At 43.5% G+C, this 20,513-nt stretch overlaps 1 protein-coding gene across 1 annotated transcript in view; it reads left to right on the top strand.

Annotated features, from left to right (window-relative positions):
* Nucleotides 1–12,038, top strand: part of LOC102440293 (cytochrome b5) — a 28,459-nt gene extending 16,421 nt beyond the window's left edge. Inside the window, exons 2-5 of the mRNA XM_006090788.3 lie at nt 3,821–3,949; nt 5,660–5,689; nt 9,084–9,118; nt 10,746–12,038. Coding sequence (XP_006090850.1) covers nt 3,821–3,949; nt 5,660–5,689; nt 9,084–9,118; nt 10,746–10,827 — 276 coding nt within the window. The 3' untranslated portion in view covers nt 10,828–12,038. The remainder of the gene's footprint in view (nt 1–3,820; nt 3,950–5,659; nt 5,690–9,083; nt 9,119–10,745) is intronic.
* Nucleotides 12,039–20,513: the final 8,475 nt, after the last annotated feature.

The following is a 20,513-nucleotide window of genomic DNA, read 5'->3' as shown; positions in this document are numbered from 1 at the left end:
GGTCTTTTCATACAGAAGTAATGTAACCCAAGACCATGCTCCATCAATTGTGCTTTCTCTGTATCTGACCCTGATCTGTTTGCGCTAGTTTGCTCTGGTGAAGCATCTGGTGCTGTTTTAGTCTGATAGTCTTTTTTTTTTTTTCCCTGTGCATGACAAATTGGTTGCATGTGTTATCTCTCTCGCTACTAGTTATACCGAAGTAGGTTAGAAGATGGGGAGCCGGCAGCAGCCCTTTGGGGTCTGGCCTTCCTCACTTGAACAGTTCAGATGTGACCTCAATAGGACATGGGAGGATTGTCCATTGGGTTTGGGTCATGTTTTTTGTAATGATATAAACCATTGAGCTTTGTAGTGTTAAACATAGGGCACCGTCTTCTCAGTGAGATTCTTGGAACTTGTTGGTTATGAATAAAGTTTATCATATGGTCTCTGAGGCGAGGTTGTGAGTGTGGGGCCAACCCTGATAACCTTGTTCGCTCTCCCGCAGGAAGCAGGAGAACACCACCTGCACTCAGTATTTATCCTATTAAAGCAAATTCTTACCACTGCAGTATATTTCGAAAGAGGAAGGGTAGATGGGATCATGGCTCTGTCAGCTTCACAGGTGAAGAGGGACATGTTGGTCATTGGTTTTAAATATGTGGACTTTTCACAGCAGGTAACTCAACAGTGTTTACCTGGAAATACCGTGGCACTGCTAATTAAACATGAAAGGAGAAGCTGAGCTTGTTCTGTTTATTAGCATTGTCCAAAGGACTGTCGGTATTGCTTCATCATTATAGGTATTTGGTGCCCAGTGAAAAAAATTTATCAAGTTTATAATATGTTCTTCCTTTTTGGACTCTTAGTTTTTAGAAAACAGGGGATACACCTTTTATATCATTGAGCCCCACACAGGCTCAACGAGTGCCATTAATTGGAATGACTGACCAATCAAGGGGAAGGGGCCACCTGCCCTCCCATCTGTCAGGCATTGGGTATATGTATTGAGACATACAGTGAAGTCCACAGGCTTTCCTTTGTTGCCTGTCCTTCCACTGGAAGGACCTCTCCTTTTCTTGGCTTTATTGATACTCATTTACCACTTTTTGTTTTCTGCCTTATTTGCATTTCTCTCATTTTTGTATGTATCTGGCAGACACGTAACTTTGATAAATCCTCAAATTCACAAGCACAGTTACAACTGTATTTCTCACATTACATAAAGTGTAACTGAAAAAGATTTTAAGAGACCACTTCAGACCTTTAGTGATTGTAAAAGGAGGACTGAAGCCATAAAATTATTCATTTGTGTTAAATTAATATACTGAAACCATCTGCATCACGAAAGGCTTTATTGCGTTGTCATTATACAGGTAAGAACTAACAAATTCCTTACCCTTTAACACCCCAGGGCTGGCAAAAATGTAATACTGGTGAGACTCGATCCTGAGACCTGCTACACAGAAGAGTCATCTGGTCCTTGGCCAGCTTCAGCTTTGTTTGATGTTGGCCATTCCTTCTTGGATAAGTCAGTTGACAGAAACTTGACAAGGGCTGCTGGGGTGCGCCCTGTCTGTCCCGCACCATCCACCTCCTCATCTTCCACTGCCTTCAGCCTGCCCTGGGCTCCCATCACCCTCTGCCACCCTCATCTAGATAAGCTCACTGCAATCTCCCAAATCCTCTCCTGCTCTGACAGCTGCTGTCCATGCTGAAGACAGGGTTTTAATTTTTAAATGAACCTGATTTTGTCACCTTCCCTTCTTAGAGCCTCTCAATGACTTCTCGTTGCTAAAGATGACAATCTCTGAAGAGGCCTGAGCTTTGTGCACCCGCCCTGCCCTCTCCACCTGCTCTTTCTCCCTGGTCCTGGACCCACCTGCTCCCTCCTCTCTGGGAAGTTCAGACACACGGTCCTGCCCCTCACTCAGCTTCTTGGTGGCTGTACACCAAGCATGTCAAACTCGTGGCCCGCAGGCCTCATGCCTCGTTTATTTGGCCCATGTTAGCCTTTGAGTTTGACATGCTTCTCAGAGCACTGGTTTTCACTTGAGTTGTAATCAAGGAGAGTTTCTGTTGCGTCCCTAAGCAATTGTCAGGAGCCCTGACCCTCTGCTCATGGTGGAGCCTGGCATATTTGCTCTCTGGCACATAGCAACATGTGGTATGTGTTGAGTACATAATAACACAAATGGCACATAATAATGCAAATAGCACATTATTTTCCCAAGTTCACATAGGAGGAGTAACCACTAGGCATACTGTCTCTGTACCATGTATCATCATCCGCTTTTTGTCTAACAAAGCTGTGTGTGTAAGGTCGCGATCACAATTTTCTTTTTTAAACTATTCACACATATGCATATGTATACCCAGATTTCTCTGGATGGCAAGATTATGGGTGATTTAGGTGACTTTTATTTTCTTTTTGTGCTTTCCGATTTTTCTATAATGTAGATGGATAACTTTTATAAATAGTAGAGAAAAAAATAAGTAAATTTGTTTAGCACTAGATATGTTTACACAAAAGGAGGAGAAACAGGTTTCAAAACAGAATAATTGTCCACATTTCTAAAGTGCTATGTACCTTTACGTCTTCCATTATTGGGAGGAATTAAGACGAGACTACAGTCAGTTGTGCAAGAGAGAATTGTTTTCTTTGGTTATTGGATACTTACAGGTGCTTAGCTCAAGGGCAGGTGAATTTGATCTGAGGTAATAATGAAGCTCAATTTAAAAAGGTTTTTACCCCTGCAAAAGGATTTAGGATGATATAACCAAGTACTTTCTTTTTATTTGATCGAGAACTCCTTCCCTTGCCTTCACCCATATCCATGACTGGGCCCGTGTGTCAGTCTCCCCTTCCTGCATCATGACCATCCTTAGGTTTTACCAATTAAAGCAGCTAAGAGCACTGAAATGCTTTGATTGCACAAACGGCTCTTTAGACCCCTTCCCTGTGTAGAATTGAACTCCTTCCTCTTTGCTTCTGCTCCCTATCAATGACATGTCCCTATGGCAGCATCTTGAGCAAGTCACTATGATATCTGCTTGCATCACTTTTCCTTTTGACCAAAAGGTAAGTTCTGCAGAAAGCAGGGGACTCGCTTACCTGTCCATCATGCTGTCCCCTCTCTGTACGTGGCAGGTACACAGTGTACTTTTCAAAGATGAATTACATCTAAGGTTATGGTGTAGGTTCACACTTAGACCTAAGAGGTCAAAGGGACAGGACTCAAGACAAATAGATTAGATAAAGACTGAGAAGAGCAATTTTGAGAGCTTTATGGAAAAGTAAAGAGGACATTTGCCAAAGGATTAAAAATAGCTGCCTAATGCTGTTATTGCCATGTGAATAACCCGGAGAAATGAACACCATTAGAGAAGGGTTCTACCGTACTTTCAAGAAGGGATTTGGCCCTAACCTGTTTGGCTCAGCGGATAGAGCGTCGGCCTGTGGACTCAAGGGTCCCAGGTTCGATTCCGGTCAGGGGCATGTATCAGGGGCATGTACCTTGGTTGCGGGCACATCCCCAATATGGAGTGTGCAGGAGGCAGCTGATTGATGTTTCTCTCTCATCGATGTTTCTGACTCTCTATCCCTCTCCCTTCCTCTCTGTAAAAAATCAATAAAATATATTTAAAAAAAGAAAGAAGGGATTTGAATATAAAGGAGTATATTGTTTTCATCCACATTATGGATGAGTTATACTCACGTGTTGTCATCTGTGACTTCTGGAGTAACCTATTTGGTTAAATAAACTGGCCACTTCCTTTATCTCATTTGCTTGGAAAAATATTTACTTATTCTTATGTCTATAAATCTTTTGAACAGCATCCTGGTGGGGAAGAAGTCTTACGGGAACAAGCCGGAGGGGATGCTACTGAGAACTTTGAAGATGTTGGGCACTCGACAGATGCTAGAGAATTGTCCAAAACATATATCATCGGGGAGCTGCATCCAGTATGTGCTTTTTGGGGGCCTTTACTTCTTTCTCTTTAAGGCTATAGGTTGACATTACCCAAATCTGTAGACTTGCAGATTTAAAAAGGAGTAAAGTAGAACAATTCCTCCTGATTTTACAACACCATTTTTGTTAAAAACAAATTGCCTAGAAGTTTCTTTGCATTTCCCTGGTTGCGTTTTCCATTGCCATTTATAGTCAGAATCCTCTAACCCCGAGGCCATGCCCTGGGGACAGTGTGTCTCAGACCCTGAAGGGTCACAGAGGAGCAAATTTTAAAAAGTGGAGGGTATAAACCCAGTATAATTTTATTTTTTATAGTTTTCTTTTTTGACCAAAATATTTTTTAGGAGTCCCCCTTCTATTTTCATTAGTTTGAGACTATTGTATTCTTAAAGAATGATTTTAATTAAGAAAAATCAGCTCTATTAAATGAGTAGACTCTGCCTTCTATAAAACTCCACCCCAGATCTTTGGGACCATCCCCACTGGTGCTGGTTCACGGACTGGCCTTGAGGAAACGCTCGCCTGATTTAGCTTTTATATCAAGCCAGGGCTGTGATATGAATGCAGGACCTTCCCTGGCATTTGTAAATGGCCATGTACAACTTCACTAGTCTGTCCACTGAAGTTATAAGGAAAATAGCTGCAAACTTGGACAGAAGCAGCAGAGCTGCCCAGCGTCCTGAGCAGCGGGTGCTCCCGCCTTGTGTTGTATGAGTGAAGGAAAGGAGAGAGGAGGCTCTTCAGGGAAGCCTGTAGATGGGACCGTTTAGAGCACTTCCACATTTCCATTGAGTTGGCAGTGGGGTTTGTGGAGGTAGGAATGGTACTTGGAGAAAATAGGCTTCATTTGTCTGGAGATTTTATTCACCCACATACTTTCATCTTCATACTTCACCAAAGGGGGGCAGTTTTATGGTAATCAGTGGGGCCTGCCCTTAAAAATGTTCCATCTTGTCCTTACTCTCCCTTCCAAACCTTGTGAGGGTAGAGTCCTGGCTTTTTAGGATGTGATAGCAGCATTTTTGTCTCATCTGCCTATGGGATTCACCTGTAGTCTGTTTTAGATGCACTTTATTTTGGACTGACTCAGCCAGAGGTTTAAGTAGATTATGACACTACAATTGGGAGATTGCAGGAATTCACTGAGGATATCACACAAATTGTACACACACATACATATATACACAATGCATATACACATACATACATATACACAATGCATATACACATACATACATATATACACAATGCATATATACACACATATACACACAATGCATATACACATATACACACATATATAATGCATATATACATACACATGTACACACACATACACACATCTCAAAGGCAATTTGAGAGGATAGAAGGGAGGAATCTGATTACTCAGCTGCTCCCCAAAGTAAAGATCAGAATCCGAGTCTAATAAGTGTACACACATCAACATATAAGTATGACTATCATGGATACTGTTCTAAACTTGGAACTCTAGATCAAAATACCTCTCAGCACTTAATCAGCTAACAATTTTTGCAGTCAAGTCAGTGGGATCAAACTTTGTGTTTAGCAGCCTAGATAAATGAACCTGAAATGATAATTACTGAACAATAACATTTTTTAGAAATCGCAGTAAAATGAGCACTTTGGAAATGGCACATTTGTAGACGTTTCCATTCTGTAATGTGTCTTGTTTTTTATTGCAGGATGACAGACCAAAGATAACCAAGCCCACGGTAAGTGTGACCATCTTGGTGTCTCGGTGGCCATAGTTATTGCCACTGTATCTCATCCCTGAAAACTGGAGGGCAAAGGTCTCTTACTGACCTGACTGAGGCCAGCACAGGCGTGTTTCTAGGTTAAATGAATATGTAACCTGTTGGGTTGGCTCAACACACTTTTGTACTTGTATAGACCAGTCATTATGTTTCATTAGGAGAGTCGTGTGTTCTCATCATAAACTCTCAATACCTAAGAGAATTTTCCCATCATGATTATCAGTGGAAAACTTTTGAAGAGCTAGCTCCTTTTTATAACTCGCACTGTGCCTTTGGAGTGAAAGATTTGACTCAGCCCTATTTTCAGAGAACTTAAAATCTGATTGAGCTGAGATCTTAAACCTTTGAGGACACTTCCTATGTCTTCATCTCCACATCTTGGGTATAGTAGATGTTCAGTAAATCCTGGATAAATTTAATGTTATTTAAATTAAATGATAACTTTTTGGTGCATTTTTCCTTAGGAAAGGAAAATAAGTCTAGTGATACTAATTTTGTGCCAGGTACTCTAGCCCTTCTCTCTGAGGTGGTCATCTCACTCATACTTGAAGATAAATCCATAGTAAGAAATGTGACAACCGCCCAAGTTCCTGAAAGGGCAAGTGGGAAAAATAGTCCTGGGCCTGTAACTAAAGGACTGTGGGGGAAGTTTGCTTAAAACAAATGACAGAAAGTATATTTTTTCTGTTTTGGTTTATGTTCTTGGTTTTATTAGAGAGAACACAGCAGCAAGACTGCACAGGGCTCGTGTTAGGATCTGGTGAACTCATTTACCAGCTGTTACTGACAAGACATTGTCTAAATTTAACCTACAAGAAAATCAAGCAGTTAATCTAGCAGAGCATGAAGGGCCACTTTTACCTTGGCAACCCAGATAGTACAGTGAAAGTCTGCGTGATGCTTTTCCATTTATATTCTCTCTTCCCTTATTCAAGGAAGGCTTAAGTTCAACGTTTTTATCTTTGGGAAGATAAAAAATGGACTTCAGACTTTGAATTGCCTCTGTAACAATTGCGTAGAATCCTTGCTGTTGGTTCATATGGCTTTAGCACCTTTTTTGAGGCTGCTTTTTGGACTGCAGAAATTCTGCGGTGCATGAAGTTTTTTGCTTTTTCTCCAATGATGCATTTTTAAATTAACAAATCTATATCCAATTTGCTTACATGGAGGATATTAGAGGTTGGAGTGCCTTTTCTTGGTTGTAGTTTTCAAAGCGTTGCTGTATGTATGACTTTATTTGGTTCTCAGGCATCCCTGAGAGGGTGAAGACTACGACACTCAGACCTTGTCCCAAGTTTGACCTTGTTCAAGGTCACACTGCAGCACCAGGGCCAGCACCCATTTTAGGTTTGCAGACTCTTAATCTTAAGCTTATGTAGGCTCTTGACTTCACTAATGAAAAGCATTAGTCTGACAATAGTATTTTAGGAAAGAGTTCCAATTGAGGAATGGGCTAAATTAGATGACTTTGATTTGCAAAAGCTCGATGGACTTTGCATGTCTTCATATATGTACTGTGCTTAGAAGCTGCTGGGAGGTAGCTTGTTAACCTGCCACCTGTTTACTCAAGGTCAGAGTGAACCGGTGGCAGAGCCTGTAACAAAAACCATGGTCTTTTCTCCCTGTTTGTGGTTGACATATTGGTTAGTTACATCCGAAAGCCGAACCTAGCCCCTTCAGAGCATTGGGTAGGAAAGACCACTTCCTTTTTCATCAGTGGGCTAATTGGTAATTCAAATTGGCTTTATTCTCAAGCATCCTGGGGTAAGAGCCTAACAGTTAACAAGCAATCAAAATCGCATATGATCTCTTAAAGGTCAGCTCTGTACAATTTCACTGTTGCTGCTGGTGGTGAGGACGTACCAGTGGTGTTTGAGCATCAGTGCTCAGGCCGAGTGGGCGGAGGGAGGCCAGGCCAGCTGTCCACACAGTTGCCAGCATGTTCGGTCAAGTGCATGTGCATGTGCTCCGTGTAACAAAGTAACGGATGCGTGTTTGCCTGCTGTTTACTATTTCAGGCCTAACTTTCTGGTGTGACAATAATATTTTGCCTTCAATGAACTGTTGTGTTGCAGAGTTGATTATGTCTTTTTCCTAATAGCCAACTAGTATTTTTGCATATTCCATTTCTAAGAATCTTTGCTAATTTTACTTATGAAAAATCACCTTGCAGTAGTTTTGAATACTTGTTGTAGTCACAAGGATTGAACGTTGCTCAAAAAGATAAGAAATGTAAAGTTTTCTTTTTTAATTATTTATTTCCCCCCCTCCCCCCGTGTCAGGAATCTTAACGGCCATGTTCCCAGGTTGGTGGGTCTCTGAACTGCTTTGCTTGCTCATCCCTAACAGGTGTCCGCCCTTTGGCGGGAGCTTCAGCATGCCTGCTGTGTGGAGCTTCGCATCAGTGCAGACCTGCACATCGCTGCTTGTGTTGCTAACGGTTTTTTGTTCTGCGCTTTGAGACCCTGCAGAGATGAAATGCTGCTGCCACCTTATTTATGGCTCCCTTCCTCTGCTGTCCTAATGCTTTTGCTGGTGTGGATTTCAAAAGAATGCTTCTTAACACGTTTGCAAGCCTAGAAAAGTTTCTGAGTCACGAGGCCTTAGTCATTCGGCTGTTTGGGGAAGTGTGCATTTTCCAGAGCCATCTCAGTTCACTTTCCCTGTATGACAAGAACTCTCAGAAGCTGCTGGGAGGTAGACAGGCCGGAACTGTGACAGACCCCAGCACACAGGGTGTCCTGGTCAGGAGGTTCTGGGATGACAGTGTGAGGTCAGTCCCCAAGGCCTCCAGGATCTTTCTAGAACTGTCTTGTCAGAGCTAAAGAAAGGTTGCCCAGTGTGTTACAATTTAAATGGCGGTTCTTAATTTTTTCTTTTTGGTTGATATGTCCTTTTAATATAATTTGGGGACACTTTTACTTCATATAAGATATGAATGAAATAAATGTTTTTATTGAACATTTCATTCATGATTTTGAAGAATTAAACTTTCTTCTTAAAGGTAATGATGGGGTTGTGTGTGTGTGTAAATCATATCTGTTGCTTTTCTACATTAAACTATTCAGATATTTGTTGTTTACAGGATCTGTAGCCTATTAGTTTTTAACATTTTCTTTCAAATTCTCTAGGTTATGTTCATAAGTAACTTAAATGTAGATCATTCTTAAAATTCTTCAGAAAAAAATGGTGAAATTAGGCATTTTAGTGAAAAGAAGTATATGATGTAATTTCCCCTTTCAATATCTTTTTGAAGAATGCAGTAGATGAAATACTGTGATCTTATTATAAAACAGGTTTTTCAGTCAGTTGTTCCCCTTAACTTACTTTACTTTTTTTTCTTGCGTTTCAGGAAACTCTCATTACTACGGTTGACTCAAATTCTAGGTATGTGGTAGTTTCCTTTTAAAATTATTGTCATCAGAAGGCTCCTAGAATCAGAGTTGGACTAGAGGCCTGTCCCTGACTTCAGGGCCTCTCTGATGCTCAGGATCCCATGGAGCTCCCCTCAGTGGACATCTAGGGGTCACCTCCACTCAGCACCCAGACTGCTCAGGGCATTCCCTCCTAACCTGCACACAGCTCAGACCTAGAGTCTCCTTTCCCCACAGGGCAGTCCGAGGGCTGCACAACCTTTTAATCTCCAGGCAAACATTTTATCTCCTTCCTTATTTGATTGTGGTCAGTTCCTTAAACTGCAGTGATTCCATCTCTGTAAGCATGGCTCAGTTTTCCGTGGCCCTGAAATTGAACCCTGTCATCCAGGTGTGACCCAAATCACTTGTTCTGTGGACTAGATTTCTTCATTTTAGTCCAAGATTATGGGAACATTTTTGGCAGGTCTGTCGTATTGACTTGTATAATTTCCACCACATATATATTTTTTGGACCTGAGCTTAAAACCACAGATTTCTGCCAATTTTATTTCACCCTGTGAAAGTTAATTGCCTGGGCTGTTGGTGTTCTGGTCCCTTCCTTGCCTCCAGGCAGTACCACACCTTACTCTTTACTGCCACATTGTTCCTTCCAAAAGGGAAACTAAAACCCCACCAAGATGAAAATCACACCTGTGATCCTTCTGCATTGAAATCTTTATACTGACATGGTCTTTGAATGGGTTGATGTGTGCAGAGGATTGAAGGATGCAAAGTGTATGGCAAAAAATGGATGTATACATAGATGTTGTCTGGCTTTATTCAGATTCTAAAACCTACATATTAATTTCTGTTTCCTAAGAAATGATAGATTCAAATCTAAATTGAAGACCTCCCTAGCTCTGCCCCTGATTTGATCTGTAATCTATTATTTATAGTAGGTCCAAAATTCTATGCCTCAGGACTGATCACTAGGTCAGTTAGGCATTTTTGTGAACTTACGTACAACTGTGGGCCACATGTGGTTTCTCAACACGCTAAGTCTGCTACATGCGTGTAAAGATTAGATTTTCCAAACAGAGTGCAAGCGGTAGAGCTGTGGTGCTGGTCAATCTTAATCAGCCTTTGGTTCAAAGCCCTTACCTTTCCTTCCAGCTCAGGGTGCCGGATTTGCCCTTGGCAATAGCGCTTGCCAAAGGCTCTCCCAAAAGGGGAAGCTTGTCCTTCTGGTTCTCAACCTAGTGCTGTTTTAAGTTCTTAATGAATGTCTGAAACTAGAATAAAACCTGTAAGGACTATTCCCTTTGTGAGTTTGTGATACGTAACCCAGAGTTGATGTCCTTTAGGTAAGTCACCAGTCCTAGATCGTAACATCTTTTGGGGGAGTGATTCATAGCTGTTTGTATACGTTTATAGAAGGAGATATAAGTGGAACTGGGGGGTGTGGGAAGAGGTCATTAGTTTTCTTATAAAGCTAGAACAATAGTGGAATTGGCCAGAATGCCAGCTCACATCACTTTTAGCAACTCAGAGTGGTCTTTCATGGAGAGGTTAGAGATGATTTCCATGGTAACTAGAAGGTGCAGAGACTGTGTCACCTGCATCAAACACCATGAGGTATCATTGCTGTTCCTTTCTAGCTGGTGGACCAACTGGGTGATCCCAGCCATCTCAGCACTGGTCGTGGCCCTGATGTACCACCTCTACATGGCGGAAGACTAAACACCTCCTCAGAAGCCGATGGAAGAAAAGGCTGCCTTGGATCAGGAAGAAAGAAGCCAGTGTTAGCTGCTTCGACGAACAGAAACCTTCACCTGAAAAGTAACTTTAATACACCTATTTCCCTCTCCTACGTTAGAAACAAACCAAGTCAAAAAGAACTGTTCTGTTCTGTCTACCCTTGAACTTTCGCATTGTGCCTTCTTCCTCACCAACTCTTTTTCAACGTCCCACGACTACGTGATTTACTCACTGTAGGCACGATCTTTCAAAAATGCACCTGGCTTTTCAAATATACCACCCTGTGTGCCTGTCAATGTGGGATGTAATTGTCTTTAATGTTTCAAATCTCTGATTGTCTAGTGGAGTCATTTAATGTATTAATTAAATGAAGGTCGTATGACGTGAAGGTTTGTATGATGTGAGGAAGGGAATATCTAGTTGAAAACTTGGTATTGCATGTTTCCCATTTAATTTCTTTCTCAAGGAAATTATGAAAGGCCCTGGGTACGATAGCCTAAGGATTTCTAAAAATTGTTCTACCTGAGATGATCAAAAGAGAAAGTGGAGATTTCTTCTCTTCTTTGTTTAAAAAATACCAGCAACAAAAAACAAACTTGAAACCCATGAGAGGACATTACAGCTGTCCCTTCTCTCAGCTCCAAAATATCAGTCCAAAGTTTTCGGTTATATAGGTTCTCAAGGTGAAAACTGTTTGTGTATTCTTGCAAGGAAATGCTGATTTTCTAATCCATAAAAATACACATTTGAAAGAGATTGTGGGACATTTGGAATCTGATGTTTGAAGGCATTGAGCTGTTGGAGATGAGCCTTGGGGGATCTAGCAGGGCTCCGAGGACTGAGTGGCTCATCTTTGATTATTTTCTCTGCCCCATGCTTTTTGTCTTTCAAAGTGGAAGCTGGGGGATGAATCTGTAGACACTCAGTACTCTAGTTAGCTGTGACTGTGCAAGTTTCCATGGGCATGCTAGCTGACTACAGAGGTGAGGGTTCTCAGAAACCACTGACACATTGAAAGGAATTTTTTTTTTTTACTACAGAGAATAAATTTTTATAACCATTGACATGTATCACCCTTTGCATCTTCTGTCACTGAAAGTTAAAGTTGGAGCAAATCTAGAGGGTGGGGAAAGATGCTGTATCATGTGGGAATCCTTTACTCAGATTTCAATAAACGCATGCCTGGAACAAAATCACGCCTCCTGTGATGGCCTTGCGGTGCTGCCGTTTCCTCTGAGTTCCGGGACATCGCCGACATCAGAGTCCGGGGGCTCCGGTCCACACGTGCTGCCTTGGCTTAATCATGGGTCGCTAAGGAGCGAACTAGAATGACTGTTAGGACCTGCATTCTGCTTTTTGACACATAGCGAGGATTCCCATGTCCAGTTTCTCAGTTTTTCCTCTAGGAACAGAGGGAGGTTGGTTAACTGCTCAAGATGTGTTTTTCAGCATCATTATTGTGGGTGTGTCTGCAAAAGGAGCAGTAAGACCAAAGGGATTAAAACAAGGAATGAGTGCTCGCCACCAGGGCTTTCTGTAATCTCAGAACACGCTCCTAGGAACTGTTGCTAACGGAGACCACACGGCGTCGCCATTGGGGAGAGGAAAGCTGGTGGGAGGCTTAAAAACCTTTTCTTGAGTATGTTCAAGTTTTAAAAGTTATGCCAGGTGAGGTATTTCTTCTTTCATTTATATATATCTAAAAAAAGTTTAGTTATGGCTTTGCTTTAGTTCTCTAAAGGATACACTCAAGAACTTCATTAATACTAGAGGTCATAATGGTAATTTTATTATTCACCTTGTATTATTACTGTGTTAATGAAAATTTAGATGAATACAATTTTATGTACTGTAATTACAATTTATAAGGTTATGTGTTTATATGTGATATTACTGTCGTTTTTCTTAACTGACACTTTTGAGCACTTCCTGGAAGCCAGACACTGCCCTGAGTAATTGACATGAATCACATCCTTCTGTCTTTGTAATTACTGCCAAGTCTTGTTTTGCAATAGCACAGCTAGGATAGCAACCTAAGTCTGTGTGGCTCCAAATACATTTCCTTTGACTACAAGACTCGCTGAAGGTTTACATGCATATTGAAAGACTTCTACCAGGGTGGGCTCCATGCTATGCGCTCCGAAGGATGCACGGGAATGGATGCTGGGAGCTTCTATCTCATCACGGAGGTAAACACCTGCACAAACCACTGTGAGAGGAGGTGTACCAGGAGACTATAGAGCAAGTCCTAGGATGCTGCAATCCCAGAGGTATTCCATTGTGTAAATGTATCATAGCTTTTTTATCCACTCATACTGATGGGCCCTTGGGCTGTTTCCAGATCTTAGCTACTGTAACTAATGCTGCAATGAACATAGGGGTGTACATATTATTTTGAATTAGTGTTTCGGGTTTCTTAGAATATAGAAGTGGAATCGCTGGGTCATAAGGCAGTTCCATTTTTAATTTTTTGAGGATTAAACTGCATACTGCTTTCCACAGTGGCTGCATTCTGCATTCCCACCAACAGTGCACAAGAGTTCCCTTTTCTCCACACCCTCACCAGCACTTGCTATTTGTTAACTTATTGATGATAGCCATTCTGACAGGTGTGAGGTGATACCTCATCATGGTTTTAATTTGCATCTCTGATGATTAATATCAAGCAGAGTTTGGTTGAAAATATTGGGTCTATGAAGCCTTTCATCGAGACACTTGTCTAATCAAGATGCTATAAATCCAGGTAGGGCTCTATGCTTGTCTCTTTTGATGTGTATCTCTGGTGAGAGCAATTGGGCCTGTTGTGAGTTCAGATATAACATGTAATCGGTAGTATAGGTAATAAATTAAATTTAATGGTATCTCTTCTCTACCTTCACTATCTTGAAAAATGCCTCCCTTCAGAGAAATGGTCTGGGAAGACTACCTTCAGACAGGTCATAGTATGAATTTCTTTCTCTTTGAGTGTGTATGATATGGGTCCACATGAAATCCAAATAAAAGATTTTAATCTTACTGGTATGTATATATTTCTGTTATAGAGAAGTATGATAGGGAGACAAAGACTTTCAGCCATAGCGGTATCTTTTCTTTGGATAACATTCTGGGGAAAAGAAGTGGAAACATGAGGTCAAGGAGAAAGAGGGACTTTGTGAAATTTCTGTCGGTGAAGGACGAGTGGCAAAGCCTATTTTACAGAAGGGGAATGATGATGGCAAATTGCTTTGAGATTTAAATTGTACTGAGCACATTTAAGTGATGTTTCAGCTTTCTTTTAAAATGGCAATATTTAAAATATACCAACATTATGCCTTTGCAGATACTTAAATTCATGATGAAGAATTATAAAGGACAAGTGAACATTTTGTTTTAATTCTCTTACGGTCTTACGGTGTGATCTACGCAAGTGTGTGAAGACTGTGGTCTGCTATGTGCTCGTCCACTGTTCGGCCACAATAGGAACTCAAAACATGATTTTAAAATAGGGATGGTATATGTTGAGCGATGTGCATGCTGCATGCTTAATTTTATTTATTTATTTATTTATTTATTTATTCTCACCTGAGGGTATTTTTTCCGTTGATTTTTAGAGAGAGAGAAGAAGGGAGGGAGGGAGGGCGGGAGAGAGAGAAAAAAGTATCTATGTGAGAGAGATATATCGATTGGCTGCCTCCCGCTTGTACCCCGACCAGGGCTGGGGATCGAACCTGCAATCCAGGTACGTGCCCTTGACTGGGAATCGAACCCTCAACTCTTTGTCGCTAGTGCTGATGCTCTAACAACTGAGCACACTGGCCAGGACTGCTTGCTTAATTTTAACATCGAGCTGCCCGATTTTTCTTATTTCTTTCAAACTATTCAATGTTGGACTGTGTCAGTAACGTGTCAGCACAGCCTGGCTCACGGGAAGCATTCGAGGATTTGAGCTGAACCTATATTATGGCTTACGAGTCTTTGGTTGGTTTTTAAAACCCTTCCTGCCCCTGAACTGGGGACTGTTTCATTGGAAACACTACATCTAACAATATTATTTTTAGGTGAAGGTAAGGCGGGCATCTCTGAGGATGCTATAGTGGAAACCACACACTCTTTCAGGAAGGCATCTGCCCTACTAAATCCAGGTCAGGATCCAGGAGAGAGGAAGGCTTGGCCCAAGACCTCGGGTGGAAACCAGTTGTCTGACTTGGAGTATGTTCCTTATCCCCACCAAATCTTACTTTCCAAGTTCATCATTTGTGAGCAGTGCTGCTCTTGCCCTCAATAGGAGGGGCCTCACCCATGTCAGAGGGTCCCACTCTGGCCCCTGGCTGTGCCCCTCCCCGTGGCCAGGGGTCTGGGGCCCGTGCTGCACCTTCCAAGCTACACTTGTTGCCCTGACCCCAGGGCACCTGCACCATGGACCCAGCCTGCCCTTGGGCCTGTGTGGGTCTCTTCTCCGAGTCCATCCTCCCAAGGACCGACCAGGTATGCCCACATCTTGGCCTGAAGGGTGGGCAAGGGGTTATGGTTTCCAGGGAGCTCGGACAACTTAGGTGAATAGTTTGGGAGCCCACAGGTGGTGTCCTGCATGCACTGGGGCTCCTTTGCAATATGGGGTGTACCTGGCATCCAAAGGGAAGGCTGCATGAGCTGGTTCTCCAGGCACCACTTCACCACAGAACTGAGGAATCTGAAAATACTAAATTCAAGCCCAACCTTTAAGGCATTTGTCAAGATAGGAGGAGACACATTTTCCTGGGCAGACTTATTACAGATTTGTAGCATTAAATACTCAGACCTGCTGTGTGCGCTCTTCCATCCGTCCCTGCCCCGCAGATGTGAGGGGCCAGAGGCTCTCAGGGTTACCGTGGGGACCAAAGTGACTGGCAGGCCCGCCCCCTCTACGTGGCCACATGCATGAATATTTGTACTCTCCCAGCTGGGTTTCTTAGGAGGCTGCTCTAAAGCAGGACGAGGTCTGTGGTGTCTCATATTTGAACAAAATGAATTGTAATTGTGATATTTACAATTTATAGCCATGTCATGTCCGGGTATAGGAATCTGAGGCTGGGCCACCCAGTCTTCAAACTCCCATGTCTGCTCTTCTCTGACTACGTGTGTCTTCTCTCAGTCACCTTATCTGGAGGCGCCACTGGGTTTGGCTCCCTATCAGGGTGGGGAGCTCTGGTCCTTGGGATAGTAGAGTCGCCCTTGAGAAATGAGGTCAACTCCTGCCGTCAGCATCAGCTTTCCTGTGGGTGATGAGGGATGGATGGTCCCTGCCCTTGGCATGGTCTCTGCCCTCTGTGTCCCTGGGAGGGGGGCCATGTGAGTGAAGACAAATGGCATCCACAGGGCTGGACTTCTGTATCTGCCCAGTCAGCTGCTCAGAGGCAGGGGCAGACTGTGGGAGGAGCAGCAGGGCAGGAGGGTATTTTATGTCAATCTCAGAAACCATAGAAAAGGGCACAGGTGTTCCCATGGTGATGGGGGCGGTGGTGAGAGGGTGCTATCAGGACACATACTTGGTGGTCAACCAACAAATATTTTGAGCATCTGAGAGAGATCACAAAATCCTTATGTCACTCCTGAAACATAAATCACAGTCTTATTTGTTTTGGGTTGTCCAATGTGAAAATTATCGTCAAGAGGAAAAGCAAGTCCCAAGTCACAGGCGGGAAACTCTCTCAGGGGAAGTGTCTAGAAAATGGAGAAATGCGTGCTGCTGCCCTCTGCTCTTGTCTCAGGCCTGGGTGTCTTCCTGGTGACCTCTTCTTACTGAGGCTGATGACAAAGACCTCCTGAGCCAGGAAAGTCAGTTGAACCAAAGGACTTCTGAGACCAAAGGCAGTTATGTTAAGGAGGGTCGGTGGGGGCAGATCTTTCTGATGCCAGGTGGTCCCTGGCAGCTGCTGGTATTTGGTGTCCCGAGAACCAGGCTGAAGCTGTCTCAGGGTTTGGCCTAGAAACAATTGTACGTCCAGGGTGGGGCTCTCTGGTATCCCTGTACCCTTTAAGGAAGCATCTGAAACCAATTTGCTGTGTCTATCCCTTAGGTGCCCCAGAAAACCAAGGCAGGACGTGCAAAGGCAGACATTTCACCTCCAGTCCAAGTCATTTTTAGGTAATAAAGTTTGCTGGTGTGTTTTAATATTCTTGGAGCCATGAGGGAATACTGGAAATAACATTGCTTAAAGCCTTGTCCAATTCCTGGGACATAGCAGATGTTGGTTGGCTGAATAACTGAATAAACGAACCAATGACCAAAGTCCCTTAGCTGCTTTCCCACCTCTCATCTCTGTGTCTTACTCCCATCATCATCAGGTTATTTTTGCTAAAACACCACTTCGACATCACTCTTGCCACCAAGTCCACGGCAGTGCCCCAGGCGCTCAGCAAACTGCTGCTCAGCCTTTAAGGACAGTGAGTTTGAACAGCTGCAGGCAGGAGGCTGACTCTGACTTCCTTACCTTGGAGCCCACGTGCCTTTAGACTCCAGTGCTTTCTCAGCCTGGCGGGAGGCCGACAGAGATGTTATCTGACAGAGCTCTGATATTCTCTGTGTGACAGATGCTGTCGGCTGGTGAAGCCCTGTGGAGGCTCTGTGAGTGCTTGCAACTGGGAGCCCGTCCAGAAGAGCGAGGGCCAGGAAGGGCACAGGGTTATCAGTAGCAAACAGATGGAGGGCAGGGCAGGCTTCGTGCCCAAAGGTCAGGGAAGTTCTGTGAGTTTGATTAATTTCTGCTAAATTACTCTTTATCTCTGCCAAGCCGCAGTATCTTGTGACTTCAGCAAACATGCCTCAGACCTGAGTCTGTAGACTCTAAGCTGCTTAGTTTATGTGGCAGTAAGCCCAGTACCTGAAAGCCTTTTTAACTAAAACCTGTTGATTTGGGGGGCTCCAAGGGACACGTTCCTCCTGGGAAAATGGTGTTTATTTCAGCGTTCCAGACTCACTACAGAGGCCTAGCAATCACTAGAGACAGTGTCTCTCTCATTGTGAGCTTGGTCACTAATTTACCCCTGGGCACTGAGGAATGTGCAGAATTTCCAGAAGATACGATTTAGAGCAACTCAATGTTTCTGGTTGAAGTTTCCATGTTACAGAAAGCAATGCTTGTAGGGAAATTATGGAACAGATTTATTTTTCACAATCATTGCTATGGAGCCGTATGCCCTTTCTTGGCTGGCTCCCGGTATTTTTCAAGTTTATCTGGATCCCCAAACTCTTTTGTTTCTCTCCCTGTGAAGGTCTCCTCGCTGAGGTAAGTTCTAATCATGTGTCTCTTCACCTGTGCGGCCTCGGTTTACAGGGCTCTCCTTCCGGACCACACAGGAGTCCTTCTGTACCAACGTGCCCTGCTGAGTCGCGCAGGCGGAAGATGGCGGGTGTGATGCATGACCTCTTTATGAAAGCTCACTCCAAATGCTCACAGAACTTCCCTCCTTTCCTTTATGATTTCAGGCAGCTGTCTCCTCTCCCTATTTCAGATGTTTGGATGACTGATGACTCAAAAGTCCGGGAAAGTGAAATGTCATCATTTTATTTTCACTTATTTAAAGTCATTCAAGTGTTCATTCACTCATCAAGAGCTTTTCTCTGAGTGTGGGCCCACTGATTGCATCACTAAGGCGCCATTTTAAATTTCCTTTACTTCAAAGTAGAATGAGAACCGAGAGAGGCTTCTGGCATCCCTAGAGTTTCAGCATTTTCTACCTGGTCTGTTCACACCCACCTAACAGCCCCTTTAGCAGAGCTTTCAAGAGCATTCAACTTAGCAGTCCATATAGGAACATCTCTCCTTTTGCACAAACATTTTTTTCAAGTTGTGTCATACTTAATAAAATAGTGTAATTGCAATTATAGATGTGGGTAAAATAAGCAGACTGGGAACCAGTACAAGTGATAAGCATACCCTCACCTAGTTGGAGTAGGGCTGTAGGCACTCAAAGAGGCAGACTCTTGGTGGCCGTGGGCCTCGGGTCTTGTGTGTGTCAGAGGACATGGAGACAGGCGAGTAACCGGTGACAGGATTAGGCAGAGTTGGGTTGACAGGATGCCTAATATAGATTGTTCTGCTGAAGCTAAACTATTGATTCATTCTTGCCCATCTCAAGCTCCACTTGTGTACTTCTATTTGCAGTTTGTGTGGGCGTCTTCTCATAAACAAATGTCATTGTATGAGAGAGTCATCTGCCCCTCAGTGAGAGAAACCCAAAGGAAAGACCTTTCTGGTCACTTCTGGCCCAGCTGAAGTGGGGCCCAGATCAGCCAGTGGCGGTGAGTTACCGCTCAGGAACCCCCCTTCCTGTGGGGACATCCATAGGCTCTGGGGGTGTAAGGATGGAAAGCTGTCTTTGGGGGGAGTGGCTGCCCCTGACGTGGATGGTCCCTCATCCTAACATCAGCATGAGGGGAATGAGTGCCTTCGCACATGTGTTGAGAATGGACGAAGAGGACTCGAGCTACACACAGGTGTTTGAATTTTTCCCCTTTACGTGACTATTTGGGAATAGCCAGGAGGGGTTTGGGTGTGGCCAGGTAAGCCAGCAATACCTGTGTTGCGGGCTGAAAGAAGGCTTTCCAGGTTAGGCTATGAATGGTTTACACTGTTGGTTTTTCCTGCTCATCTTGCTCCATAAGCTGCAGAGTAAACGTGAAGCCATAGCTACTTAGAATAACCTGTCACCTTTCACCACCTAATGTGCTGCTTTGGGGGAAGAGGAATTGTAAGTCAGTTTGCATATATGCCATTCCTGTGCCAAAAATGCCTGTTTCCTCATTTATTCCAACTGCTCTCCTTTCCTGGCAGAGCTGCTGCAGTGCAGGGGCAGGTGGGACGAGTGTGCTTGGAGCGAGCAGGGCCTCGTGCCTGTTCACCCATCTGCTACCCTAGCCTTGCTGGGTTGAGAGCTCGTCCCCAGCAGGAACAACTGCTTCATAAGCCAAAGAAAGCGAAACCTGGCTTTGCGCAGTCCCATGAATGTCAGCAGAGGCCTCTCATGCTTCTTGGTTTCCCCGTCATCAAACAGTAACTTGGCCCTGCTGTCATGGCTCAGTGGTTGAGCATTAACCTATGAACCAGGAGGTCACTGTTCAATTCCAGATCAGGGTACATGTCCGGGTTGCAGGCTCGATCCCCAGTAGGGGGCGTGCAGGAGGCAGCTGATCAATGATTCTGTCTCATTATTGATGTTTCTGTGTCTCTCCCTCTTCCTTCCTCTGAAATCAATAAAAAAATATTTTTTAAAAAATAAAAATCCAGTAACTTGGATATGACATTATGGTGAAACCCGATGCTGACCAAATTTCAGAGCCAAACCTTTCAAATCAAAGTGCCCGCTCTTAGGGCAGGGAGATGTAACAGTGCTCTGTTTATTCGTAAAACATGGTCACCTTTCTGTTGCTCCTACCGTCCGATTTGCCTGTTTTTAAACTCTGTCCCTAGGAAAAGTCACAAGCTCCTTACTGAGCTCAAACCTACACAGGACAGCTTAATTTTTATACGTACCCAGTTAGGTAATCACTCTCATTGCCAGGGCCAGAATTCAGGTAGCTCTAAAGTCCATGTGTGTTCATTCTAAGGGCTGCATAATGAAGAATTACATATGGTTTTAATATCGTGAGAGTCAGGTGTGGAGAAACTCTTAGCATTTGCTTTTCTCATGAGGGCTTTGCTGCCTCACGG

This window comes from Myotis lucifugus, unplaced genomic scaffold (assembly GCF_000147115.1).
Source record: "Myotis lucifugus unplaced genomic scaffold, Myoluc2.0 scaffold_82, whole genome shotgun sequence".
Taxonomy (NCBI): domain Eukaryota; kingdom Metazoa; phylum Chordata; class Mammalia; order Chiroptera; family Vespertilionidae; genus Myotis; species Myotis lucifugus.
This window is presented reverse-complemented; position numbering and strand designations above follow the sequence as displayed.